Source organism: Salmo salar, chromosome 27 (assembly GCF_965601325.2).
Source record: "Salmo salar chromosome 27, fSalSal1, whole genome shotgun sequence".
Taxonomy (NCBI): domain Eukaryota; kingdom Metazoa; phylum Chordata; class Actinopteri; order Salmoniformes; family Salmonidae; genus Salmo; species Salmo salar.
In genome coordinates, this window is record NC_138317.1 from 29919101 (window position 1) to 29942500 (window position 23400).

General features: G+C 42.8%; 1 protein-coding gene across 7 annotated transcripts in view; it reads left to right on the plus strand.

Moving 5' to 3' along the window:
- Window positions 1–23400, plus strand: part of LOC106588837 (adhesion G protein-coupled receptor B2) — a 499757-nt gene that overhangs the window by 288509 nt on the left and 187848 nt on the right. For all 7 annotated transcript variants that reach the window (XM_082970202.1, XM_045709852.2, XM_045709853.2 and 4 more), the window contains exons 3-4: window positions 2036–2128; window positions 3727–3912. In XM_082970202.1, coding sequence (XP_082826328.1) covers window positions 2036–2128; window positions 3727–3912 — 279 coding nt within the window. The remainder of the gene's footprint in view (window positions 1–2035; window positions 2129–3726; window positions 3913–23400) is intronic.

Genomic DNA, 23400 nt, shown 5'->3' on the forward strand with positions numbered 1-23400 from the left:
TGATTTGTCTACACAATAATAATTTTAGTTAAGCACCTTTAATGTTATTAATGTTGTCCTACTGTTAAAATAGAGGATTGAGCAGCCAAATGAGTTAGTGTGCAACTAACAGCGACAGTTGAGGTTCAGGTGCAAAAATAGTTGGTATTTATTGACAGTGCAGGTGATGATGAGAACTCAATCCAGAGGTTATTTACAAAATGTACAGATTATAAAAATGTATGAAAAATAGTAGCCAAAAATACGTAGATAAAATAAACCGGAATGGTCAATATCAATATTACTTGACTCAAGGACAAAAGGCAAAAGGCCCTATAATTGACACTGACAATATATTAAAGTCACACAGTTGAAGATAACTGGCAGAGCTAACACCTACCTCAAGAATACAAGCGTAGGATCATAATTTGACCAGTTCTTTACAGCAGGAAAATAATAACCGATCCTGTAGAGGTTAACTCCTATCCTAACCTTAACCTTAACCCTTACTTTAACCATTTTAGGATTCAAATTCAATTGGGTAACGTCAGAGTTGGGACATCCCAAAGATTCCTGATTGCAAGGACCGTGGCGAAAGCTGCGAACTTCACCGGTGCATGGTCATCTGGTCGTAGGAGCTAGCTCATGGCGGCGGGAAGTAAGTTGACAGGTTAGCAATACCAAACCAAAGACAGACAATTAGTAAACATTTCTAAATTAATAGTATGATTACCAGACTCTGTTGTTTGTTCCTTTACAAGTCCAATATTTGAGGACTAGTGAAAGCGTAGGTTAGTAAACAATAACTAGTCTGTTTGTGTGGGGAGAAATGGAGGGAAATGTCCATCATGTGAATATAGCTCAGAGGCACATCATCACACCTATGCCTTCATATTTTGTAATGCTTGTTTTAATTGATGATAATGCCACTTAAAGAATGTAGGCTATTCCTGATTGACGATAGTTCCATTTAAAGAATGTAGCCTATTCCGGATTGACGATAGTTCCATTTAAAGAATGTAGCCTATTCCGGATTGACGATAGTTCCATTTAAAGAATGTAGCCTATTCCGGATTGACGATAGTTCCATTTAAAGAATGTAGCCTATTCCGGATTGACGATAGTTCCATTTAAAGAGTGTAGGCTATTCCTGATTGATGATAGTTTCGCTTAAATAATGTAGGCTATTCCTGATTAATGATAGCTCCACTAACTTTTACTGTCATATAGACACTACAATTACATTTTTAATTTTTTTTGTATTTAACAGTGGGTTAACTGCCTGCTCAGGGGCAGAATGACAGATTTGTACCTTATTAGCTCAGGGATTTGAACTTGCAACCTTGCGGTTGCTAGTCCAACACTCTAACCACTAGGCTACCCAGGAACATTTCTGGTGCAAAGTAGGCCTGTGTGCCTGTGTTCCTCCGTTCATGTGTTCCTTTGTGTGTGTGTGTTTGTGTGTGTGTCCACAGGTGTGTGTGTGTCGGTCTCTGTCTGGATATATGCTATTAGACCACCTTAATAAACCATGTAAGCTTGGAAACTGAACTGAAATAGTAATGTAATATGGTTTTCTGACATTTGGGGATGTGTTTTACTATTGCTGGTTATCCTGAAGCATCAGCTTTCTCAGGAGAGACAGTGTGTGTGTGTGTGTGTGTGTGTGTATCTGTGTGTGTGCGTGTGTGCGTGTGTGCATGCGTGCGTGTGTGTGTGTGCGTGTGTACGTACGTGTGTGCATGTGTGTGTGTGGCAATTCAGAGAGAACTTCAGTGTTTTCTTGTCTGAGTTTTTGTTCTTTGTTTCTAATGTAGCCCATTACTTAATGGGCTACATTAGATGTTCATGTGTCCATTATTCCTAGCTTTGTTTATCTCATGAATTCTTTCTGACAAATGGTAGACACAACTTCAAATAGCGGTTTCCTGAAGGAAAGGCAGAATAGCAAATGCAATATAGATGCACCATCCATCACTGTACAATGCTATGACATAACAGTATTCCATACCACAGTTACTTATATGTATATGTTCTGTTCTCTCTCTCTATCCAGATCCCTACTCAGACTCAGATGATGATGACCTGAAGGTGAAGACACAGAGACCCAGATCAGCAGACCAGCCAGGTGTGTTTCAGGCACAGACAGGTGAGTTGTGATGTGTGTGTGAGAGTGAGAGAGAGAGAGAGAGAGAGAGAGAGAGAGAGAGAGAGAGAGAGATTGTGTGCGAGACTGGGGCTGGATGTACACTGATGTAATGGAAAAAGAAGTTAGGACTAATTTGTTATATAATTGTATAAACTATTGTACAAGAATATATGTAATTTTTACAGTAATAAAAAAAACACACGCACAAACAAACACACAGCCACGGCCCCCTTGGTCCCCACCTCTGTCATAAGGATACCCCACTGGGGGGAACCATTGGCACTGCCTCTCCTGTTCTCATTCCTGTCTCCTCCTCTCCTCCTCTCCTTCCCCCCACCCCTCTCATCCCTGGGGGTCCTGTGATAAGCTTAAGTCCTGACTCACCACATGTAAATTAAGATGTAATGCGATTAACGGACGTGCAATTAATTTGATTTAACCGTACGCTGTTTGATGACGCCCCCCCTCCAAGGACATGATTTATGTAAACAGGGGAATAAAGGGGAGAAAGAGAGGTAGGAATGAGGGAGAGTGAGAGAGCGAGAGTGAGAGGGATAATACCAGTCCCAAAAATGCATAATTGCTCCTGTGGTGATGCTTGTGAAATTCCCTACTGCTGGTGTCCTTGTGCACCTTCCTTGGTGGAAGGAGAGCAGGAGAGAGAGGGCTTTAGGAGTAAGAGTGTGAGAGGAGAGATGAGAGTGAGAGAGGTTTGGGGTGAGAGTGAGAGAGGAGAGTGAGAGAGATTTGGGGTGAGAGAGGGTTGAGAGTGTTTTTTGTGTGAGATGGGCAGAGCGAGTCATCTCAAAAAAGATAAAAGCAGGAGAAGAGAGAAGGGCCAAGGGTCATGAATACATACATTTTTCCCATATCACCCCTCCCTTTTCTCTTCTCTTCCCCCTCTCCTCCTCTCATCCTCTCCCTCCTCTTGCCTCTCCTCCTCTACTTCTCTCCCTCCTCTTCCCTCTCCTCCTCTCCTCCTCTTCTCTCTCCCTCCTCCCTCCTCTTCCCTCTCCTCCTCTCCCTCCTCTTCCCTCTCCTCCTCTCCTCCTCTCCCTCCTCTCCTCCCTTCTCCATCAAGGGCACCCGTCAGTGAAGATTGTACCCATTTTCACTGCTGTCCCTTTCATTTAGCCTCTTACGTTTGACATGCAACCCCTTCAAAACACCCCCCCCCCCCAATGAGCCCGAAAGCAGCGCACTATAAAGGCAAGTTGGTGTCATTTGGGACACAAACCATATTATATTAATGCTCATGAATACTATCTAAATCCTCATGAATATTACCTAAAGGCTCATGAATACCAGACCACAGGTTCCATGCCTATAAAGATGATGAATATTACTGTGGAAGTAATAGGGATGGAGTAGACCAAATATACCATTAGCTCCTTTATTCATCCCTTTCTTTCTCTACCTCTCCCTTCTCAAATCACATCATTGAAGTAAGATTTATAGACATGAAAGGACACTTCTCTCTCCTTCTCTTCCCCTCCCGTCTTTATTCCACCCCTTATCTCACTCTCACCTTTCAACTCTTCCATCTTTAATAATCCCCCTCTCTTTCTCTATCTCTCTCTTGCTCTCTCTCTCTCCAGGTGACCCTGCAGCGGAGGAGTGGTCTCAGTGGAGTGTGTGTTCGTTAACGTGTGGTCAGGGTTGGCAGGTGAGGACGCGCTCGTGTGTGTCCTCTCCCTACGGCACCCTGTGTAGTGGCGCCCTGAGAGAGACACGTATGTGTAACAATACAGCCACCTGCCCCGGTGACCCAGCACTGAGCTCAGGTAGGCATGACATGAACACACACACTCGCACACACTGCAAAGACCACAGGTACTGTACAGTACCTAACACATAAACATGTCATAACCACTGTATGATCACAGCTGTAAACTTCACTGAGACTGCATGAAACTGCACAGCAGGTACACATGTTCCCCCCCACTGTGGAACCTGGCCTTGACTCTCTGTTCACTAATTCTATTCTTCAGTTCATGGGATGTGTGTGTTGTGTTTGGTGTGTTTCCGTGTGTGTGTGTGTGTGTGTGTGTGTGTGTGTGTGTGTGTGTGTGTGTGTGTGTGTGTGTGTGTGTGTGTGTGTGTGTGTAAGTATTTACGGCACACACACAATGCGACAGTTTTTGCTGATGCTCTTCTTGAGAGAGAATACAGAGGAAAAAGCAACAACATTTCCCTTCCCTGTCAGTGCATATGCTAATCTTGTTCTTATGCAAATGTTAGAATGTGATTTGTATGGCTAAGTGGCTTATTTTCCATCCAGCGCCAATATGAATCCCCTCAGCTGATCCTTTGATGAGAGATTGGTTGCTGTGTTGCGTTTGGTTAATTATTTAATTATTTCATTTTTTATTTCATTTTTTCCAGCCCTTCTCTCAGATGTGATTTTCTTCCCGCCGTGGCTTCGGGGGGTTGCGGTGGATTGGGTAAGGCGGGTGGGCAGGCGTGAAGCGGGTGGATGAGAAGGAAGGCTAATCAAAGTGGATGGTGACCATGGGGGATGTTAGGGGTGACTGGCACGGCGCAGTGTTTCCATTGACTGTTTCCTGTGATGCGTCGGGGATGGAGGGAGAGACTCCACGCTTTATATGGTTTATTAATCTATTTACCTCTCTAATCACACAGCGTGGATGTACACACACTGACCGGGAGTGGTCCCGACAGGTTCCAAAAAACACACACACCAACCTATTTCCACTGCCTGCGAGCACAAAGTAGCCTGCGAGCACGGAATATGCATTCATGATTTGAACAGCAGCTCACACATGCAAGTATGTATGAACGGACACACACACACACACACACACACACACACACACACACACACACACACACACACACACACACACACACACACACACACACACACACACACACACACACACACACACACACACACACACACACACACACACACACACACACACACCATATTCCTTACTCATCAGTGCTACATGATCTCTCCATATGTGACGTTAATGGAAGGCAGTGAATTATTAATGTGTAGGTCAATGTAATTCACTAGAAACGTGTTCACATAGCAACAAGGGACAGTTGCTCTACATGTATCCTTTCAGTCACACACAGCTACATTAGATCACAAATGGTCCCACACACACACAGATATACACATGCACACACTCACACACACAGATATACACATGCACACACTCGCACATACAGATATACACATGCACACACTCACACACACAGATATACACATGCACACACTCACACACACAGATATACACATGCACACACATAGTGTAGTATTTGAATCGTTGTTGAATAATGTAGTCCCTCGGCTTTCACTGTAAGCAATTCATCATGTTATTCATGTCATTCTCCATGTGCGTCCCCTGATTTAATTGACAAACACACACACACACACACACACACACACACACACACACACACACACACACACACACACACACACACACACACACACACGGAAAGAGAGAGACACACACACAGAAAGAGAGAGAGAGCCTTCCCTGTAGCTCAGTTGGTAGAGCATGGTGTTTGCAACACCAGGGTTTGCAACACCAGGGTTTGCAACACCAGGGTTGTGGGTTCGATTCCCACGGGGGGCCAGCACAGAAAAAAATGTATGAAATTGTATGAAATGTATGCATTCACTACTGTAAGTCGCTCTGGATAAGAGCGTCTGCTAAATGACTAAAATGTAAAATGTAACACACACACACAGAAAGAGAGAGAGAGACACACACACACCCACAGAAGGAAAAAGACACACGCACACAGAAAGAGAGAGACACACACCACATACACACAGAAAGAGAGAGAGACACACACACACAGAAAGAGAGTCACACACACACATGCACACATGCACATCCAATAATGCATTACTTGAAATAGAGCTGATGACACAATATCAAAATGGAACCCAATACTTTTTTCTACCAAAAGATACACTATATATACAAAAGTATGTGGACACTCCTTCAAATGAGTGGATTCGGCTATTTCAGCCATATCCGTTGCTGATTTGATTTGACAGGTGTATAAAATCGAGCACACAGCCATGCAATCTCCATAGACAAACATTGGCAGTAGAATGGCCTTACTGAAGAGCTCAGTGACTTCAACGTGGCACCTTCATAGGAGGCCACCTTTCCAACAAGTCAGTTCGTCAAATTTCTGCCCTGCTAGAGCTGGCCCGTTCAACTGTAAGTGCTGTTATTGTAAGGTGGAACCATCTAGGAGCAACAACGGCTCAGACGCAAAGTGGTAGGCACACAAGCTCAGTGAATGGGACCGCCGAGTGCTGAAGCGTGTAGAGCATAAAAATCATATGTCCTCGGTTACAGCACTCACTACCGAGTTCCAAGCTGCCGCTGGAAACAATGTCAGCACAATAACTGTTCGTCCTAAGCCGAAGATCACCATGCGTAATGGCAAGCGTTGGCTGGAGTGGTGTACAGCTCACAGCCATTGGACTCTGGAACTGTGGAAATGCCTTCTCTGGAGTGATGAATCATGCTTCACCATCTGGCAGTCCGACGGACTAATCTAGGTTTGGCGGATGCCAGGAGAACGCTACCTGCCCGAATGTGATCAATGTTCCGGGCTACTGAGGTAGATCGGGCTCGGCCCCTTAGTTCCAGTGAAGGGAAATCTAATGCTTCAGCATACTATGACATTCCAGACCATTCTGTTTCCAACTTTGTGGCAACAGATTGGGGAAGGCCCTTTCCTGTTTCAGCATGACAATGCCCCCGTGCACAAAGCAAGTTCCATACAGAAATGGTTTGTCAAGATCGGTGTTGAAGAACTTGACTGGCCTGCACAGAGCCCTGACCTCAACCCCATCGAACAGCTTTGGGATGAATTGGAACTCGTACTGCGAGCCAGGCCTCACCGATGTTCTTGTGGCTGAATGGAAGCAAGTCCCTGCAGCAATGTTCCAACAACTAGTGGAAAACCTTCCCAGAAGAGTGGAGGCTGTTATAGCAGCAAAGGGGGACCAACTCCATATTAATGGCCATGATTTTGGAATGAGATGTTCGACGATCAGGTGTCCACATACTTTTGGTCATGTACTGTATATCATTTTATAAAGGACTAGAGGGAGCAACAGTGTACAGTATTGACAGTGTGGTCAGTATACTAGTCCTTGAGCTAGGGACGTGATCGTTTGAGAGAAAGGGAACTTATGTTTGTGTGTGTTTATTTGTGTGTGTGTGTTTCTTTGTGCGTGTGTATATGTGTGCATGTGTTTGTTTGTTTGTGTGTGTGTATGTGTGTGTGTGTGTGTGTGTGTGTGTGTGTGTGTGTGTGTGTGTGTGTGTGTGTGTGTGTGTGTGTGTGTGTGTGTGTGTTTGTATGTGTGTGTGTGTGTGTGTGTGTGTGTGTGTGTGTGTGTGTGTGTGTGTGTGTGTGTGTGTGTGTGTGTGTGTGTGCGGTTGCGTGCATGTGTGTGGGACTGTGTGAAGTGCCGCCTGGTGTCTCAAGTTGTCCAAGTTGCCATTGATCTTTGTCATGGCGGTGGCTTAGCGAAGGTCTGTGTGTCTGTCTGCATGTGTGTGTTGTTCTTTTGTAAACATATTTCCTCATATTCCCTAGGCTCTCTGCATTCATTGTATGTTTTATTTCTCTAATATGACCTTTGGCCTTGCTCTTTCTCGTAGCCTTGGTTGCGTGCTCTCTGGGCTCATTTGCAAATGCATAAATAGGCTCTGGTTTTATGTGCCAGAGAAACACACCAGGCTATAGGTGTGTGTCACAGGAGGTTGGCGGCACCATAATGTGGGAGGACAGGCTCATGGTAATGGCTGAAGCGGAATCAGTGGAATGGTATCAAATACATTAAACACATGGTTTCCACATGGTTTCCATGTGTTTGATGCCATTCCATTTCCAGACATTATTATGAGCCGTCCTCCCCTGAGAAGCCTCCACTGGTGTGTGTGTTCACTCCTGATGTTTTTTACTGTGTGCATCAAACTCCTGCTCCCTTCCTGCACTATAGTCTCTGTGGGTATGTGGCACTGGTAGTAAGTAACGCTCTACAAGGGGATTGTCACTGGATACTGTGTCACTTATTCACTCATTCCTTGTCTTGCAAGGTGATCAATGTTCCAGGCGAATGGGATAGATTATCCCTCTGACCAGTAGGTGGTGCTACACCCCAGTGTTTTAACCCTCACTACACCCCAGTGTTTTAAACCTAGCTACACCCCAGTGTTTTAAACCTAGCTACACCCCAGTGTTTTAACCCTCACTACACCACAGTGTTTTAACCCTCACTACACCCCAGTGTTTTAAACCTAGCTACATCCCAGTGTTTTAACCCTCACTACACCCCAGTGTTTTAAACCTAGCTACACCCGTGTTTTAACCCTCACTACACCCCAGTGTACCTAGCTACACCCCAGTGTTTTAACTCCCACTACATCCTAGTGTTTTAACCCTCAATACACCCCAGTGTTTTAAACCTAGCTACATCCCAGTGTTTTAACCCTCACTACAACCCAGTTTTTTAAACCTAGCTACACCCCAGTGTTTTAACCCTCACTACACCCCAGTGTTTTAAACCTAGCTACATCCCAGTGTTTTAACCCTCACTACAACCCAGTGTTTTAAACCTAGCTACACCCCAGTTTTTTAACCCTCACTACACCCCAGTGTTTTAAACCTAGCTACACCCCAGTGTTTTAACTCTCACTACATCCTAGTGTTTTAACCCTCACTACACCCCAGTGTTTTAAACCTAGCTACACCCCAGTGTTTTAACCCTCACTACACCCCAGTGTTTTAAACCTCACTACACCCCAGTGTTTTAACACTCACTACACCCCAGTGTTTTAACCCTCACTACATCCAAGTGTTTTAACCCTCACTACACCCCAGTGTTTTAAACCTCACTACATCCCAGTGTTTTAACCCTCTCTGAAATGGCCACTCTAAAAAGGCCACTCTAAAATGTGTTTTGTCATACAACACAGTTCCACAGTCAACATTTTTGAAGGACCGTGCAATTGGCATGCTGACTGCAGGAATGTCCACCAGAGCTATTGCCAGATAATGTCATGTTCAGTTCTTCATCATAAGCCACCTCCAATGTCGTTTTAGAGAATTTGGCAGTACGTCCAACCGGCTTCACAACCACAGACCACGTTTAACCACGCCAGCCCAGGACCTCCACATCCGGCTTCACCTGCGGGATGGTCTGAGATCAGCCACCCGAACAGCTGATGAAACTGTGGGTTTGCACAACCAAATAATTTCTGCACAATCTGTCAGAAACTGTCTCAGGGAAGCTCATCTGCGTGCTCGTCATCCTCACCAGGGTCTTGGCCTGACTGCAGTTCGGCATCAGTTCGGGAAAATGCTCACCTTCTATGGCCACTGACACCCTGGAGAAGTGTGCTCTTCACAGATGAATCCCGGTTTCAAATGTATAGCATCGTATGTGCGAGCGGTTTGCTGATGTCAACATTGTGAACAGAGTGCCCCATTGTGGCGGTGGGGTGATGGAATGGGCAGGCAAACACAATTGCATTTTATCGATGGCAGTTTGATTGCACGGAGATACCGTGACGAGATCCTGAGGCCCATTGTCATTCCATTCATCCGCCGCCATCATTCATGCTTCAGCATGATAATACACTGCCCCATGTCAGAAGGAGCTGTACACAATTCCTGTTTTATAACCCCCTGCACCCCAGAGATATAACCCTCTCTACACCCCAGTGTTATAACCCTCTCTACACCCCAGTGATATAACCCTCTCTACACTCCAGTGATATAACCCTCTCTACACCCCAGTGATATAACCCTCTCTACACCCCAGTGTTATAACCCTCTCTACACCCCAGTGATATAAACCTCTCTACACCCCAGTGTTATAACTCTCTCTACACCCCAGTGATATAACCCTCTCTACACCCCAGTGATATAACCCTCTCTACACCCCAGTGATATAACCCTCTCTACACCCCAGTGTTATAGTGTGTGTGTGTGTGTGTGTGTGTGTGTGTGTGTGTGTGTGTGTGTGTGTGTGTGTGTGTGTGTGTGTGTGTGTGTGTGTGTGTGTGTGTGTGTGCACATTTGAGTGTGTGTGTGTGTGTGTGTGTACATGTGAGTGTGTGTGTGTACATGTGAGTGTGTGTTTGTGTGTGTGTGTGTGTGTGTGTGTGTGTGTGTGCGTACGTACGTGTTTGTGTGTGTGCATGTGCATGTGCATTTGCATGTGTCTGACTCCAGTGCATTCAGAAAGTATTCTTAACCTTGACTTATTTCACATTTTGTTGTGTTACAGCCTGAATTCAAAAGGATTTAAATGAATAAAAAAAGTCACCCATCATCACACAATACCCCATAATGACAAAATGAAAACATGTTTTTGCACATTTATTGAAATAAATGAAATACAACCCTGAGTGAAAACATGTTAGAATCACCTTTGGCAGCAATTAAAGCTGTGAGTCTTTCTGGGTAAGTCTCCAAGAGCTTTCCACACCTGGATTGTACAATATTTGCATGTTATTATTTCAACAATTCTTCAAGCTCTGTTAATTTGATTTTTGATCATTGCTAGACAGCCATTTTCAAGTCTTGCCATAGATTTACAAGCCAATTTATATCCAAACTGTAACTAGGCCACTCAGGAACATTCAATGTAATCTTGGAACGCAACTCTAGTGTAGATTTGGCCTTTTGTTTTAGGTTATTGTCCTGCTGAAAGGTGAATTTGTCTCCCAATGTCTTGGAAAGCAAACTGAACCAGGTTTTTTACCTCTATTCTGTTTGTTTTTATACTGAAAGTCTCCTGATGAAAAGCATGCCCAAAACAAGAGGCATCCACCACCATGCATGAAAAATTGAAGAGTGTTACTCAGTGATGTGTTGGATTAAACATACATTAAACTCTGTAACTATTTTAAAGTCACCATTGGCCTCATGGTGAAATCCCTGAGAGGTTTCCTTCCTCTCCGACAACTGAGTTAGGAAGGACGCCTGTATCTTTATAGTGACTGGGAGTAGTATTGATACACCATCCAAAGTGTAATGAATAACTTCACCGTGCTTAAAGGGATATTCAATGTCTGCTTTTTCCCCCACAACCAATACATCTACCCATCTACCAATACATGTAGGTGCCCTTCTTTGCGAGGCATTGGAAAACCTCCCTGGTCTATGTGGTTAAATCTGTGTTTGAAATTCACTGCTCAACTGAGGGACCTTACAGATAATTGTATGTGTGGGGTACAGAGATGAGGTAGTCATTCAAAAATCATGTTAAACACTATTATTACATGCAGAGTAAGCATGCGACTTATTATGTGAATTGTTAAGCACATTTTCAGTCCTGAACTTTTTATTTTTATATCCAGGCAAGTCAAATACGACCTACCCCGGCCAAACCCTACCCGGACGATGCTGGGCCAATTGTGTGCCGCCCTATGGGACTTACAATCATGGCTGGTTTTGAAACAGCCTGGAATCAAACCAGGATCTGTAGTGATGCCTCTAGCACTGAGATGCAGTGCCTTAGACCTCTGTGCCACTCGGGAGCCCCATAACTTATGTAGGTTTGCCATAACAAAAGGGTTGAATGCTTATTGACTGAAGACATTTTAACTTTTCATATTGAATTAGTTTGTCAACATTTCTAAAAACATATTTCCACTTTGACATTATGTGGTATTGTGTTTAGGCCAGTGACATAAAATCTAAATATAATCCATTTCAAATTCAAGCTGTAACACAACAAAATGTAGAAAAAGTCAAGGGATGTAAATACTTTCTGAAGGTGCTGTATCTCACTGTGTTTTTCAGCACCTACCCATTTACCCAACAATGACATCCGTCCTCTACAGATGTTTGGTGGCCTATCAGTCTGACAGAACTTGGATGCCTTTTTCTGTCTGTTCAGTTTATAATGCCCCAGTCTTATCACTCTCCTTCATTTCTCTGCCTCTCTGTCTATCTCTCTCTTTCCTGTCTCTTTCCTGTAATCCTTTCCTCCAACCCCCTCTATTCTACCTACACTCTTAGAAAAAAGGTGCTATCTAGAACCTAAAACGGTTCTTCGACTTTCTCCATAGGATAGAACCCTTTTTGGTTTCATGTAAAACCCTTTCAGTACTCATCTCTATAACAAAAACAATTTAGATCAAAAGAGTCCATATTAACAAAGGAAATTGAAGGACTAACAGAACAGATAAAAACTGTACCATAGAGGCACAGAATAAGTTAGAGGAAACACAAAAATACATGGAGGAACTTATTTAAGAAAAATCCAGTGTAATATATTATAAAATAAAGCAAAATTCTGTTTTAATCTTCAACATAGAAATGCGACCAAAAATAATTTACTGAAACTTGTTAGAAATGATGGAGTCACCCATGATTCACCAAACTATATTTTGAAAGAGAAAGTAAAGGACTTTAAGCATATGCTTTCATTTCAGTCTCCTCCATCTCCACTAACCAAAGCTAATTGTATGGATTTTTTTTTGATTAATAATGTACAATTAACAGCTGTGCAGAAAGGCTCATGTGAAGGCCAAATTACAGAGGAGGAACTTGATGCGATTTAAGCCTTTAGGTTAGGGAAAACTCCAGGGCTGGATGGCACACCAGTGGAGGTATACCAAATATTTTATGTTAGACTCAGAGGACTGTTATCAGCATGTTTTAACCACTCCTGTATAAATGTTAGATTATCGGACACTCAACAAGAAGGTCTGATTTCATTATTGAAAAAGGATCCAAGTGGCAAATATAAAGATCCAGTCCATGTAAAAGAATTGAGGCATCTTACTCTTCAGTGTTGTGATGCAAAAATGCTACCATGGAAAGGAAAACACTTAGATTAACTCTTTAGTCATATCACAATTTACCTATTTACTTGTGGTTTTGCCTACACCTAGCAACCTGTTTTTGAAGTTATTTGGATGTCACGGTTGTCGTCTGGAATGGAGGACCAAAACGCAGCAGGAATGTGGATGCTCATCTTGTATATTTATTTAAATAACAAGAACACCAAAAAACAACAAAACAAAACGAACAACGAAACAGTCTTGTCAGGCACACTCAGCAAAACAAGAAACAATCTCCCACAAACACTACACCAAACAATTACCCATATATAGGACTCTCAATCAGAGGCGAGAAAGCACCTGCCTCCAATTGAGAGTCCAACCCCCCATTAACCTAAACATAGAAATACCACAAACCAGAAAGAACATAGAAATACCAAAACATAGAACAAAAACCCGGAAATAATAAAGCACCCTACTAAATAAACCACCCCGAACCACAAAACAAATACCCTCTACCACGTCCTGACCAAACTACCATAACAAATAACCCTTTATACTGATCAGGACGTGACATTGGAATGCAAGCCAGACAAAATTAAAAGGGCCTATTTATATATAATGAATATGAATTCGGAGGGCAGAAATGATTAAATATTAAAGCATTATACCTCTCACTAAAGGCTTCAGTCATACAAAAGTTATACTTAAATCTGAAATGGTTCTCTAGCAAATTAGTAAGAATGTCTCACCCCATGTTCAAGAATGGCCTTTCCCTTTATTCAAATTACAACCGTTCATTTTTGGTTATTTGAAACCGAAATCATCTCTAAAATGTAGTTATTTTTTAAACAAGCCATAGAAAGTTGGTTGCAATTTCAGTTTAATTCACCAGAAAAGACAGAACAAATAATACAACAAATATTGTGGTGAACCTCAAATATACTAATAATTTTTTATTTTTAACTAACATTTTAAAAAGGTATAATCTTTGTAAATGATATCATAAATAGGACTGGTGGAGCTCCGTCACACATGCCGCTAACACAGAGAGTCATTAGATAATTTATTCTGGTACTGTCCATATGTAGCTCATTTTCAGTGACAGGTCCAGGAATGTCTGAAGAATTGTAACCTAGAACTAACGCTGCAGATAGCAATACTGGGTTATTTCAAAAGTCAATCGATCAATAATATAATAATACTTTTAGCAAAAATGTTTTTAATTTACAATCTGTAGAAACTAAAGGTTCAGAACGTTTGTGAAGCATCACAGCACAGTTGAAAAATATATGGCAAATCCAATATGGATGGTGTTAAGAGAAAGATCGGAGGGGTTGAATTGAGCTGAAGGGTGGGAATAATAACAAGATAACAAATGTAAAACAAACGGGGTCTGTAAAATGTCTATAGGTTCAGAAATGTTATGAAATAGAACAGTTAAAAATATATGGCATATAGAAATCGGACTGGATGGACATCAGAAACAAATGGGAGAGGTGGAGGTTAGAGGAAGGCCAGGACTAAAAAAATATAACTTTTGTAAAATAGATTGTCTGTAAAATGGAGGGGGGGGGGGGGGGTGGTAGGGTTTGCAGGAAATAATAAAGGAACATACACACATACATACAGCCGTGTTGAAGAGACCAAACTGCAGCAGGTGAAATGTAGATACTCATCTTTTTAATATATAAGAGCAAAGTATCCACGGGAAAAACAATAAACAAAAACAGCTAACAGGCTACGTACATACCAAAAACTAGCAGTGTTAGCACAACCACCCACAACCCCAAGTGACAAACATACTCCTAATTATATGACTCCCAATCAGGAACAACGATAACCAGCTGTCCCTGATCGGGAGCCACACAGACCCACATAGAAATACAACACCCAGACCACACATACACAGACATACTCTGCCACGTCCTGACCAAAACTACACAAAACCCTCTGCTGGTCAGGACGTGACAGTACACCCCCCCCCCCCCCCCCCCCCAAAGGTGCCAACCCCGAAAGCATCTAAAAAAGAAACCACAAAATCCCCCAAAACCACAACAAAAACAAATACCCCCTAAACAATAAGGGAGGGAAGGGAGGGTGGCTGCAGTCAATGACGGCACTGTGCTACACCCTCCCTCCCCAACCCACCTATCCTGGAGGTGGCTCTGGTTCCGGCCTCCTGCCCTCCAGGTTGTAGGCAAACTCATTGGGGTCCGGGTCGTAGACAGACTCAATCCGTTGTGGATCGTGGGCCGGTTCCTTCATTTCCACGCTGTAGGCAGACTCATTCAATACACAGTTAGTCACATTCAGTTCTGAGTCGCAGACAGACCCCCTCGGTTCCGGGTCGCAGACAGACCCCCTCGGTTCCGGGTCGCAGGCAGGCCCCCCTCGGTTCCGGACTAGACACTGTTGCCGGATACTCTGGACTGCACACTGGTGCCGGATACTCTGGACTGCACACTGGTGCCGGATACTCTGGACTGCACACTGGTGCCGGATACTCTGGACTGCACACTGGTGCCGGATACTCTGGACTGCACACTGGTGCCGGACTCTTGAGGCTGGGCCGATGCACTGGAAGCCTGGTGCGTGGGGCTGGTAGAGGTGGTACCAGGCTAAAGACACGCACCCTAGGGCTAGTGCGAGGAGCGGGAACAGGCCGAGTCGGACTGGGTTGACGCACTAGAAGCCTGATGCGTGGTGCTGGAGGTATCAGCCTGGGAACACGCACCTCAGGGATAGTGTGGGGAGCGGGAACAGGCCGAGTCGGACTGGGTTGACGCACTGGAAGCCTGATGCATGGTGCTGGTACTGGAGGTATCAGCCTGGGAACACGCACCTCAGGGCTAGTGCGGGGAGCGGGAACAGGAAGAGTTGGACTGGGCTGATGAACTGGAGGCCTGGTGCTGGTACTATCTTCACCAGACAGCTAACACGCACCTCAGGACTAGTAATAAACGCTAACTCAGGTGATATCATTAGGACACGCTCTGTAGGGCGAATGTCGTGCCTAATACACCAACACAGTAGCTCTCTCATCCTTTCCTCCTCCAATTTTAGTCTCTGTTTCTCTCACCTCCAATTTTACCCCGACTAGCTCTGGTTCCATCCTCGGCTCCGCCGATCTGTCCGTGTGCCCCCCCCAAAAAAATTATTGGGGCTGCCTCTCCGGTTTCCTCGCCAGTCGTGTACCCCGGTAGCGTTCCCGGTCCTCACCGAATTCCCCTTGCTCCTTACTCCGCTGCTTGGTCCATTTGTGGTGGGAGATTCTGTAACGGTTGTCGTCGGGAATAGAGGACCAAAACGCAGCAGGAATGTGGATGCTCATCTTGTATTTCTTTTAAAATTAAAATAACACCAAAATAACAAAACGAAGAACTCACGAACAACAAAACAGTCTAGTCAGGCTCACACAGGCAACACAAGAAACAAAAACAACAGGCTACATCCATACCAAAAACTAGCAGTGTTAGCACACCACCCACAACCTCAAGTGACAAACATACTCCTAATTATATGACTCCCAATCAGGAACAATGATAACCAGCTGTCCCTGATCGGGAGCCACACAGACCCACATAGAAATACAACACCCAGAACACACATACACAGACATACTCTGCCACATCCTGACCAAAACTACACAACACCCTCTGCTGGTCAGGACGTGACATATATAAACTGATAAACAATAACACTTAGGCTTCTACCTTCAGTTTAAACATATATATATATATATCCACTTAGGTTGGAGTCATTAAAACTTCTTCTTAACAAACTATAGTTTTGGCAAGTCGGTTAGGACATCGACTTCGTGCATGACACAAGTAATTTTTCCAACAATTGTTTACAGACAGATTATTTCAATTATAATTCACTGTATCACAATTCCAGTGGGTCAGAAGTTTACTTACACTAAGTTGACTGTGACTTTAAACAGCTTGGAAAATTCCAGAAAATGATGTCACGGCGTTAGAAGCTTCTGATAGGCTAATTGACATCATTTGAGTCAAATGGAGGTATACTTGTGCATGTATTTCAAGGCCTACCTTCAAACTCAGTGCCTCCTTGCTTGACATCATGGGAAAATCAAAAGAAATCAGCCACGACCTCAGAAACAAAATTGTAGATCTCCACAAGTCTGGTTCATCTTTGGGAGCAATTTCCAAACGCCTGAAGGTACCACGTTCATCTGTACAAACAATAGTATGCAAGTATAAACACCATGGGACCATGCAGCCATCATACCACTCAGGAAGGAGATGCGTTCTGTCTCCTAGAGATGAACGTACTTTGGTGCGAAAAGTGCAAATCAATCCCAGAACAACAGCAAAGGACCCTGTGAAGATGCTGGAGGAAACAGGTAGAAAGTTTCTATATCCACAGTAAAACGAGTCCTATAACGACATATCCTGAAAGGCCGCTCAGCAAGGAAGAAGCCACTGCTCCAAATCTGCCATAAAAAAGACAGACTATGGTTTGCAACTGCACATGGGGACAAATATCGTACTTTTTGGAGAAATGTCCTTCTGGTCTGATGAAACAAAAATAGAACTGTTTGGCCATAATGACCATCGTTATGTTTGGAGGAAAAAAGAGGATGCTTGCAAGCCGAAGAACACCATCCCAACCGTGAAGCACAAGGGTGGCAGCATCATGTTGTGGGGGTGCTTTGCTGCAGGAGGGACTGGTGCACTTCAAAAAATAGATGGCATCAAGAGAAGGAAAATTATGTGGATATATTGAAGCAACATCTCAAGACATCAGTCAGGAAGTAAAAGCTTGGTCGCAAATGGGTCTTCCAAATGGACAATGATCTCAAGCATACTTCCAAAGTTGTGGCAAAATGGCTTAAGAACAACAAAGTCAAGGTATTGGAGTGGCCATCACAAAGCCCTGACCTCAATCCTGTAGAAAATGTGTGGGCAGAACTGAAAAAGCATGTGCGAGCAAGGAGGCCTTCAACCTGACTCAGTTACACCAGCTCTGTCAGGAGGAATGGGCCAAAATTCACCCAACTTATTATGGGAAGCTTGTGGAAGGTTACCCGAAACATTTGGCCCAAGTGAAACAATTTAAAGGCAATGCTACCAAATACTAATTGAGTGTATGTAAACTTCTGACCCACTGGGAATGTGGAAAGCTGAAATAAATCATTCTCTCTACTGTTATTCTGACATTTCACATTCTTCAAATAAAGTGGTGATCGTAACTGACCTAAGACAGGGAATTTTTACTAGGATTAAATGTCAGGAATTGTGAAAAACTGAGTTTAAATGTATTTGGCTAAGGTGTAAACTTCTGACTTCAACTGTAAATATCAATATTTATATTTACCCCAACAATATATGAGGGATTGGAAATGATGCAGACAAATACATTGATTGAAGGTACAATCTATCTGCAATATTAAAGCTGATCTACCCCCTAAAAATATATATATAATTAAAAAAGAAATAAATCAGTGTGTTTTACATGGAACAGCCAATGTACTCTTTTGAAACCCTTTTTTCTAAGAGTGTAAGGATGCTTTATTGGTGTGAATTAGATCGCTTTAGCTCTAGTAAGTAATTGGATTCTAACTACTCTCCATTCAAGATGTTACCAGTGAATCTGAGCGAGCCCGATTCCTTAGACAATGTTTAACAAGTATCCAGCTGCTTTTTAAGGGCCCTCTAGTGAACCGTTTGGATGGAGATGTTTCCTGTAGTCTGCGCTTACATTAGCAGCTCAGTATTCTCAGGATGGAGTTAGTTGATTAAAAAAAATCAGTGATTGTATAAACAATGTACCTTAAGTTTTGCTCTCAGAGGATGCTTAAAACCAACTGTTTGGCTTTTTTTCATGGCTAAGCCGACCAGGCAGATATTCTTCCCTCTCTCTCTCTCTCTCTCTCTCTCTCTTTCTCTCTCTCTCTCTCTCTCTCTCTCTCTCTGTCTCTCTCTCTCTCTCTCTCGCTCCCTCTCATCTCTTTCTAATTCTTCTTTAATCATCTTCTTTTTCTCCCATTCCTCATATATCTCATGTATCTCATATTGTCTTTCAACACCCCTCCCTTCAGCCTTTTCTCCCTCTATTCATTTATTTAAAAAACATTTCTCACTCTTTCCATCTCTCTCATTCAATATTCCCCAAAGTGTTAAAACTATGCACACCTTCAAAGTTCTCTGACTCATTAGAATGCATTTTCTATTTTCCTTCACCTCTGCCTTTGTGTCTTCAAATCTCATATTGCCATAAAATTGTCCATTCATACTTCCAAAATCCATGTATTTTCCCTGTGTTTCTCCCTATCTCTCCATCCCTCACTCATCTTCTCTCAAAATACATGTATTTTCCCTGTGCTTCTCCCTATCTCTCCATCCCTCACTCATCTTCTCTACAAGTATTTATCTTTTCCTCCTTTCTTACGACTAGTCTGGTTATAGTGATCTGTATGTGTCTGTTTCTGTGGACATGTACAGTATGTCTATTACCTGTGGGCATGTGGTGTTGTATGTGTGTGGACACACATGCTAGTCTGTTTATTTCTCTTACCTGTTTGCAGTGTATAGCGTACGCTGCCGTGTTATGTTTCTCCGCATTGTGCTGCTCTGGTTCCTCAACACTTCACCCCCAGCATGCCATAACTCAACACTGTCCCACGGCTAACTCCCAGTCCCATTCATAGAGTTGGATACTCACTTGCCACTAAGCCCATTTTAGTAGATTTCCAAGATGAGCCCTCTATACAACTCTATGGTACCATTGCACAGAGGAGGACTTTGCTCCTAGACACTGATCTTAGGTCCCTCTTGGTAAACAATTTTGGTGAACTAGTTTAATTTGGAACAGTTAACTGATACTAGACCTGTGCCCATAAGCAACTTCTACTCAGAGCGGTAAGAACAAGAGAGCTTCCTCTCAAAAACCGGGCCGCCGTATTCCCTAGGATCAGTTTTGCTGCCATATTCATTATGTTTAAAAGGCAAAACTGATCCTAGATCAGCACTCATACTCTTTTATTTTATAATTTTTTATATTTAACATTTATTTAACGAGGTAGGCTAGCTGAGAACAAGTTCTCATTTACAACTACGATCTGGCAACTCTGAGAGGCTTTATGAATACTGTCCCAGGTTCTTTTAAGATGTTCATTAAAATATATGAAATAGAAGGCATCACATCATTTGAATGAGCAAGTTGATGAATGTTTAACCATATTGCTGATCAGAGTCTGATAATTCTGTGCCCTCAACATGACATTTTAATGACCAAAAAGTATAGTATGTTTTAATCAATTTGGAATGTACTTTATGATCATGTCATACTCACGTGTATAAATCCATTTATCGGAACGTACTTCAACGTTGTGACCTTCTGAGCACGGCCCAGTCCTTCGTAACAGCTGCAGGTGGAGGTGGAACTTTTGGTTTTGAGCATGTTCTTTCCTGGTTAGAACGATATGGAGAGGTAGCGAGGGCCACATCTTACCTCTGTGCCATCTGCGTTACTGTTGGTTCTTTTCAGAGGTGTGCTAGTGTTCATTTACTCAATTTTTGTCTCATCCTCTAACCCCTTTGCTGACAGGAGTTATGGTCCCGCCTCCAAGCTCACACTCTCTAACCCTAAGGGTTGTGACAGGGGGTGGGACCCTCCTCCTCGTTCATGATCTGTCCTCATTTGCTATAACAGGCAAATCCACACACCTCCTATCTCTCATTCTCTCATCCCTATTGGCTGTGTGTACCTGTCTGTCTCTGGGTGTTGCAGTCCATGGGCTGTGGGAGGAGTGGTCGTCATGGAGCCTTTGTTCTGTCACGTGTGGGCGGGGCTCCAGGACCCGAACCAGGAACTGTGTGAGCGGAGGAGAGGCCAAGCTCTGTGGAGGGCCTGAGAAACAGACCAAACTCTGCAACATAGCAGTGTGTCCCGGTTAGTACCATCTCATATACAGTACCAGTCAAAAGTTTGGACACACCTACTCATTCAAGGGATTTTATTTATTTTTACTATTTTTTATATTGTAGAATAATAGTGAAGACATCAAAACCTCCAGGCTGTGTAAGGGCCTCCAGGCTGTGTAAGGGCTATTTGACCAAGAAGGAGAGTGATGGAGTTCAGCATCAGATGACCTGGTCTCCACAATCACCTTACCTGAACCCAATTGAGATGGTTTGGGATGAGTTGGACCACAGAGTGAAGGAAAAGCAGCCAACAAGTGCTCAGCATATGTGGGAACTCCTTCAAGACTGTTGGAAAAGCATTCCAGGTGAAGCTGGTTTAGAGAATGCCAAGAGTGTGCAAAGCTGTCATCAAGGCAAAGGGTGGCTATTTTGAAGAATCTCAAATATAAAATCTATATAGAATTGATAAAAACCTCTTACATCTAGATGTTCCGCTAGCGGAACATTGCTCCAATATCCAATGATAGGGAGTGGCGCGAATTACAAATTCCTCAAAAATCCCAAAACTTCAATTTTTCAAACATATGACTATTTTACACCATTTTAAAGACAAGACTCTCCTTTATCTAACCACATTGTCCGATTTCAAAAAGGCTTTACAACGAAAGCAAAACATTAGATTATGTCAGGAGAGTACGCAGCCAGAAATAATCACACACCCATTTGTCAAGCTAGCATATAATGTCACAAAAACCAAAACCACAGCTAAATGCAGCACTAACCTTTGATGATCTTCATCAGATGACACTCCTAGGACATTATGTTATACAATACATGCATGTTTTGTTCAATCAAGTTCATATTTATATCAAAAAACAGCTTTTTACATTAGCATGTGACGTTCAGAACTAGCATACCCACCGAACACTTCCGGTGAATTTACTAAATTACTCACGATAAACGTTCACAAAAAACATAACAATTATTTTAAGAATTATAGATACAGAACTCCTTTATGCAATCACGGTGTCCGATTTTAAAATAGCTTTTCGGTGAAAGCACATTTTGCAATATTCTGAGTAGATAGCCCGGCCATCACAGGCTAGCTATTTTGACACCCACCAAGTTTGCCACTCACCAAACTCAGATTTACTATAAGAAAAATTGGATTACCTTTGCTGTTCTTCATTAGAATGCACTCCCAGGACTTCTACTTCCACACCAATGTTGTTTTTGTTCCAAATAATCCATAGTTATATCCAAATAGCGGCGTTTTGTTCTTGCGTTCAAGACACTATCCGAATGGTGACGCGCCGGCGCGTATCGTGACAAAAAATGTCAAAATATTCCATTACCGTACTTCGAAGCATGTCAAACGCTGTTTAAAATCAATTTTTATGCGATTTTTCTCGTAAAATAGCGATAATATTCCGACCGGGAGACGTCGTTTTAGTTCAAAGACTGAAAATGTAAAATGGACTCCTCACGTGCAAGCGCGCGCCCGTTTCATTGTTCTCAGATCGACCACTATCCAAATGCGCTACTGTTTTTCAGCCAGGGACTGCAGAGTCATCATTCAAAGTTCTGGCGCCTTCTGAGAGCCTATGGGAGCCTTAGAAAATGTCACGTTACAGCAGAGATCCTCTGTTTTCCATAAAGAGGCTATAGAAGGCCAAGAAATGGTCAGAGAGGGCACTTCCTGTTTAGAATCTTCTCAGGTTTTGGCCTGCCATATGAGTTCTGTTATACTCACAGACACCATTCAAACCGTTTTAGAAACTTTAGGGTGTTTTCTATCCAAATCAAACAATTATATGCATATTCTAGTTTCTGGGCAGGAGTAATAACCAGATTAAATCGGGTACGTTTTTTATCCGCCATGAATATACTGCCCCCTATCCTAAACAGGTTAACACTTTTTTGGTTACTGCATGATTCCATATGTGTTATTTCATAGTTTTGATGTCTTCACTATTATTCTACCATGTAGAAAATAGTAAAAATAAAGAAAAAACATTGAATGAGTAGGTGTGTCCAAACTTTTGACTGGTACTGTACATATACACCTCTATCTATATGTCTGTCTATCTCTCTGTCCATCGGTCAGTCTGTCCCTCTGCCTCTCGTTCTGTGAAGGGCCTGAGACACAGACCAAACTCTGCAACATAGTATTGTTCCATTCAGTACCATCTCTTATACACACTGTATATAGTCCATCTATCTGTTTTTCTCTCTCTCACTCTCTCACTGTCTCTCTCTCTCTGTCTCTCTCTCTCTCCTCTCTCTCTCTCTTTCTCTCTCTCTCTCTTTCTCTCTCCCTCTCTCTCTACCTTCCATATATAATATACATAGTACATGTCATGCTCCTCTTTCTCTCTCTCTGTCTGTATCTCTGTTCCTCTGTCTTTCTCTTGATATCCTCTTTTCATATCAGTCTCCATATATCTTACTCTGTTATCCTATATTTATGTGTCACTACTTTGTTTCTACATTGTCATAATACTCACTCAGTCCTCATATGTCCTCGCCTGTCCAGTCTTGTTCAATACGATCAGGCTTACATCTC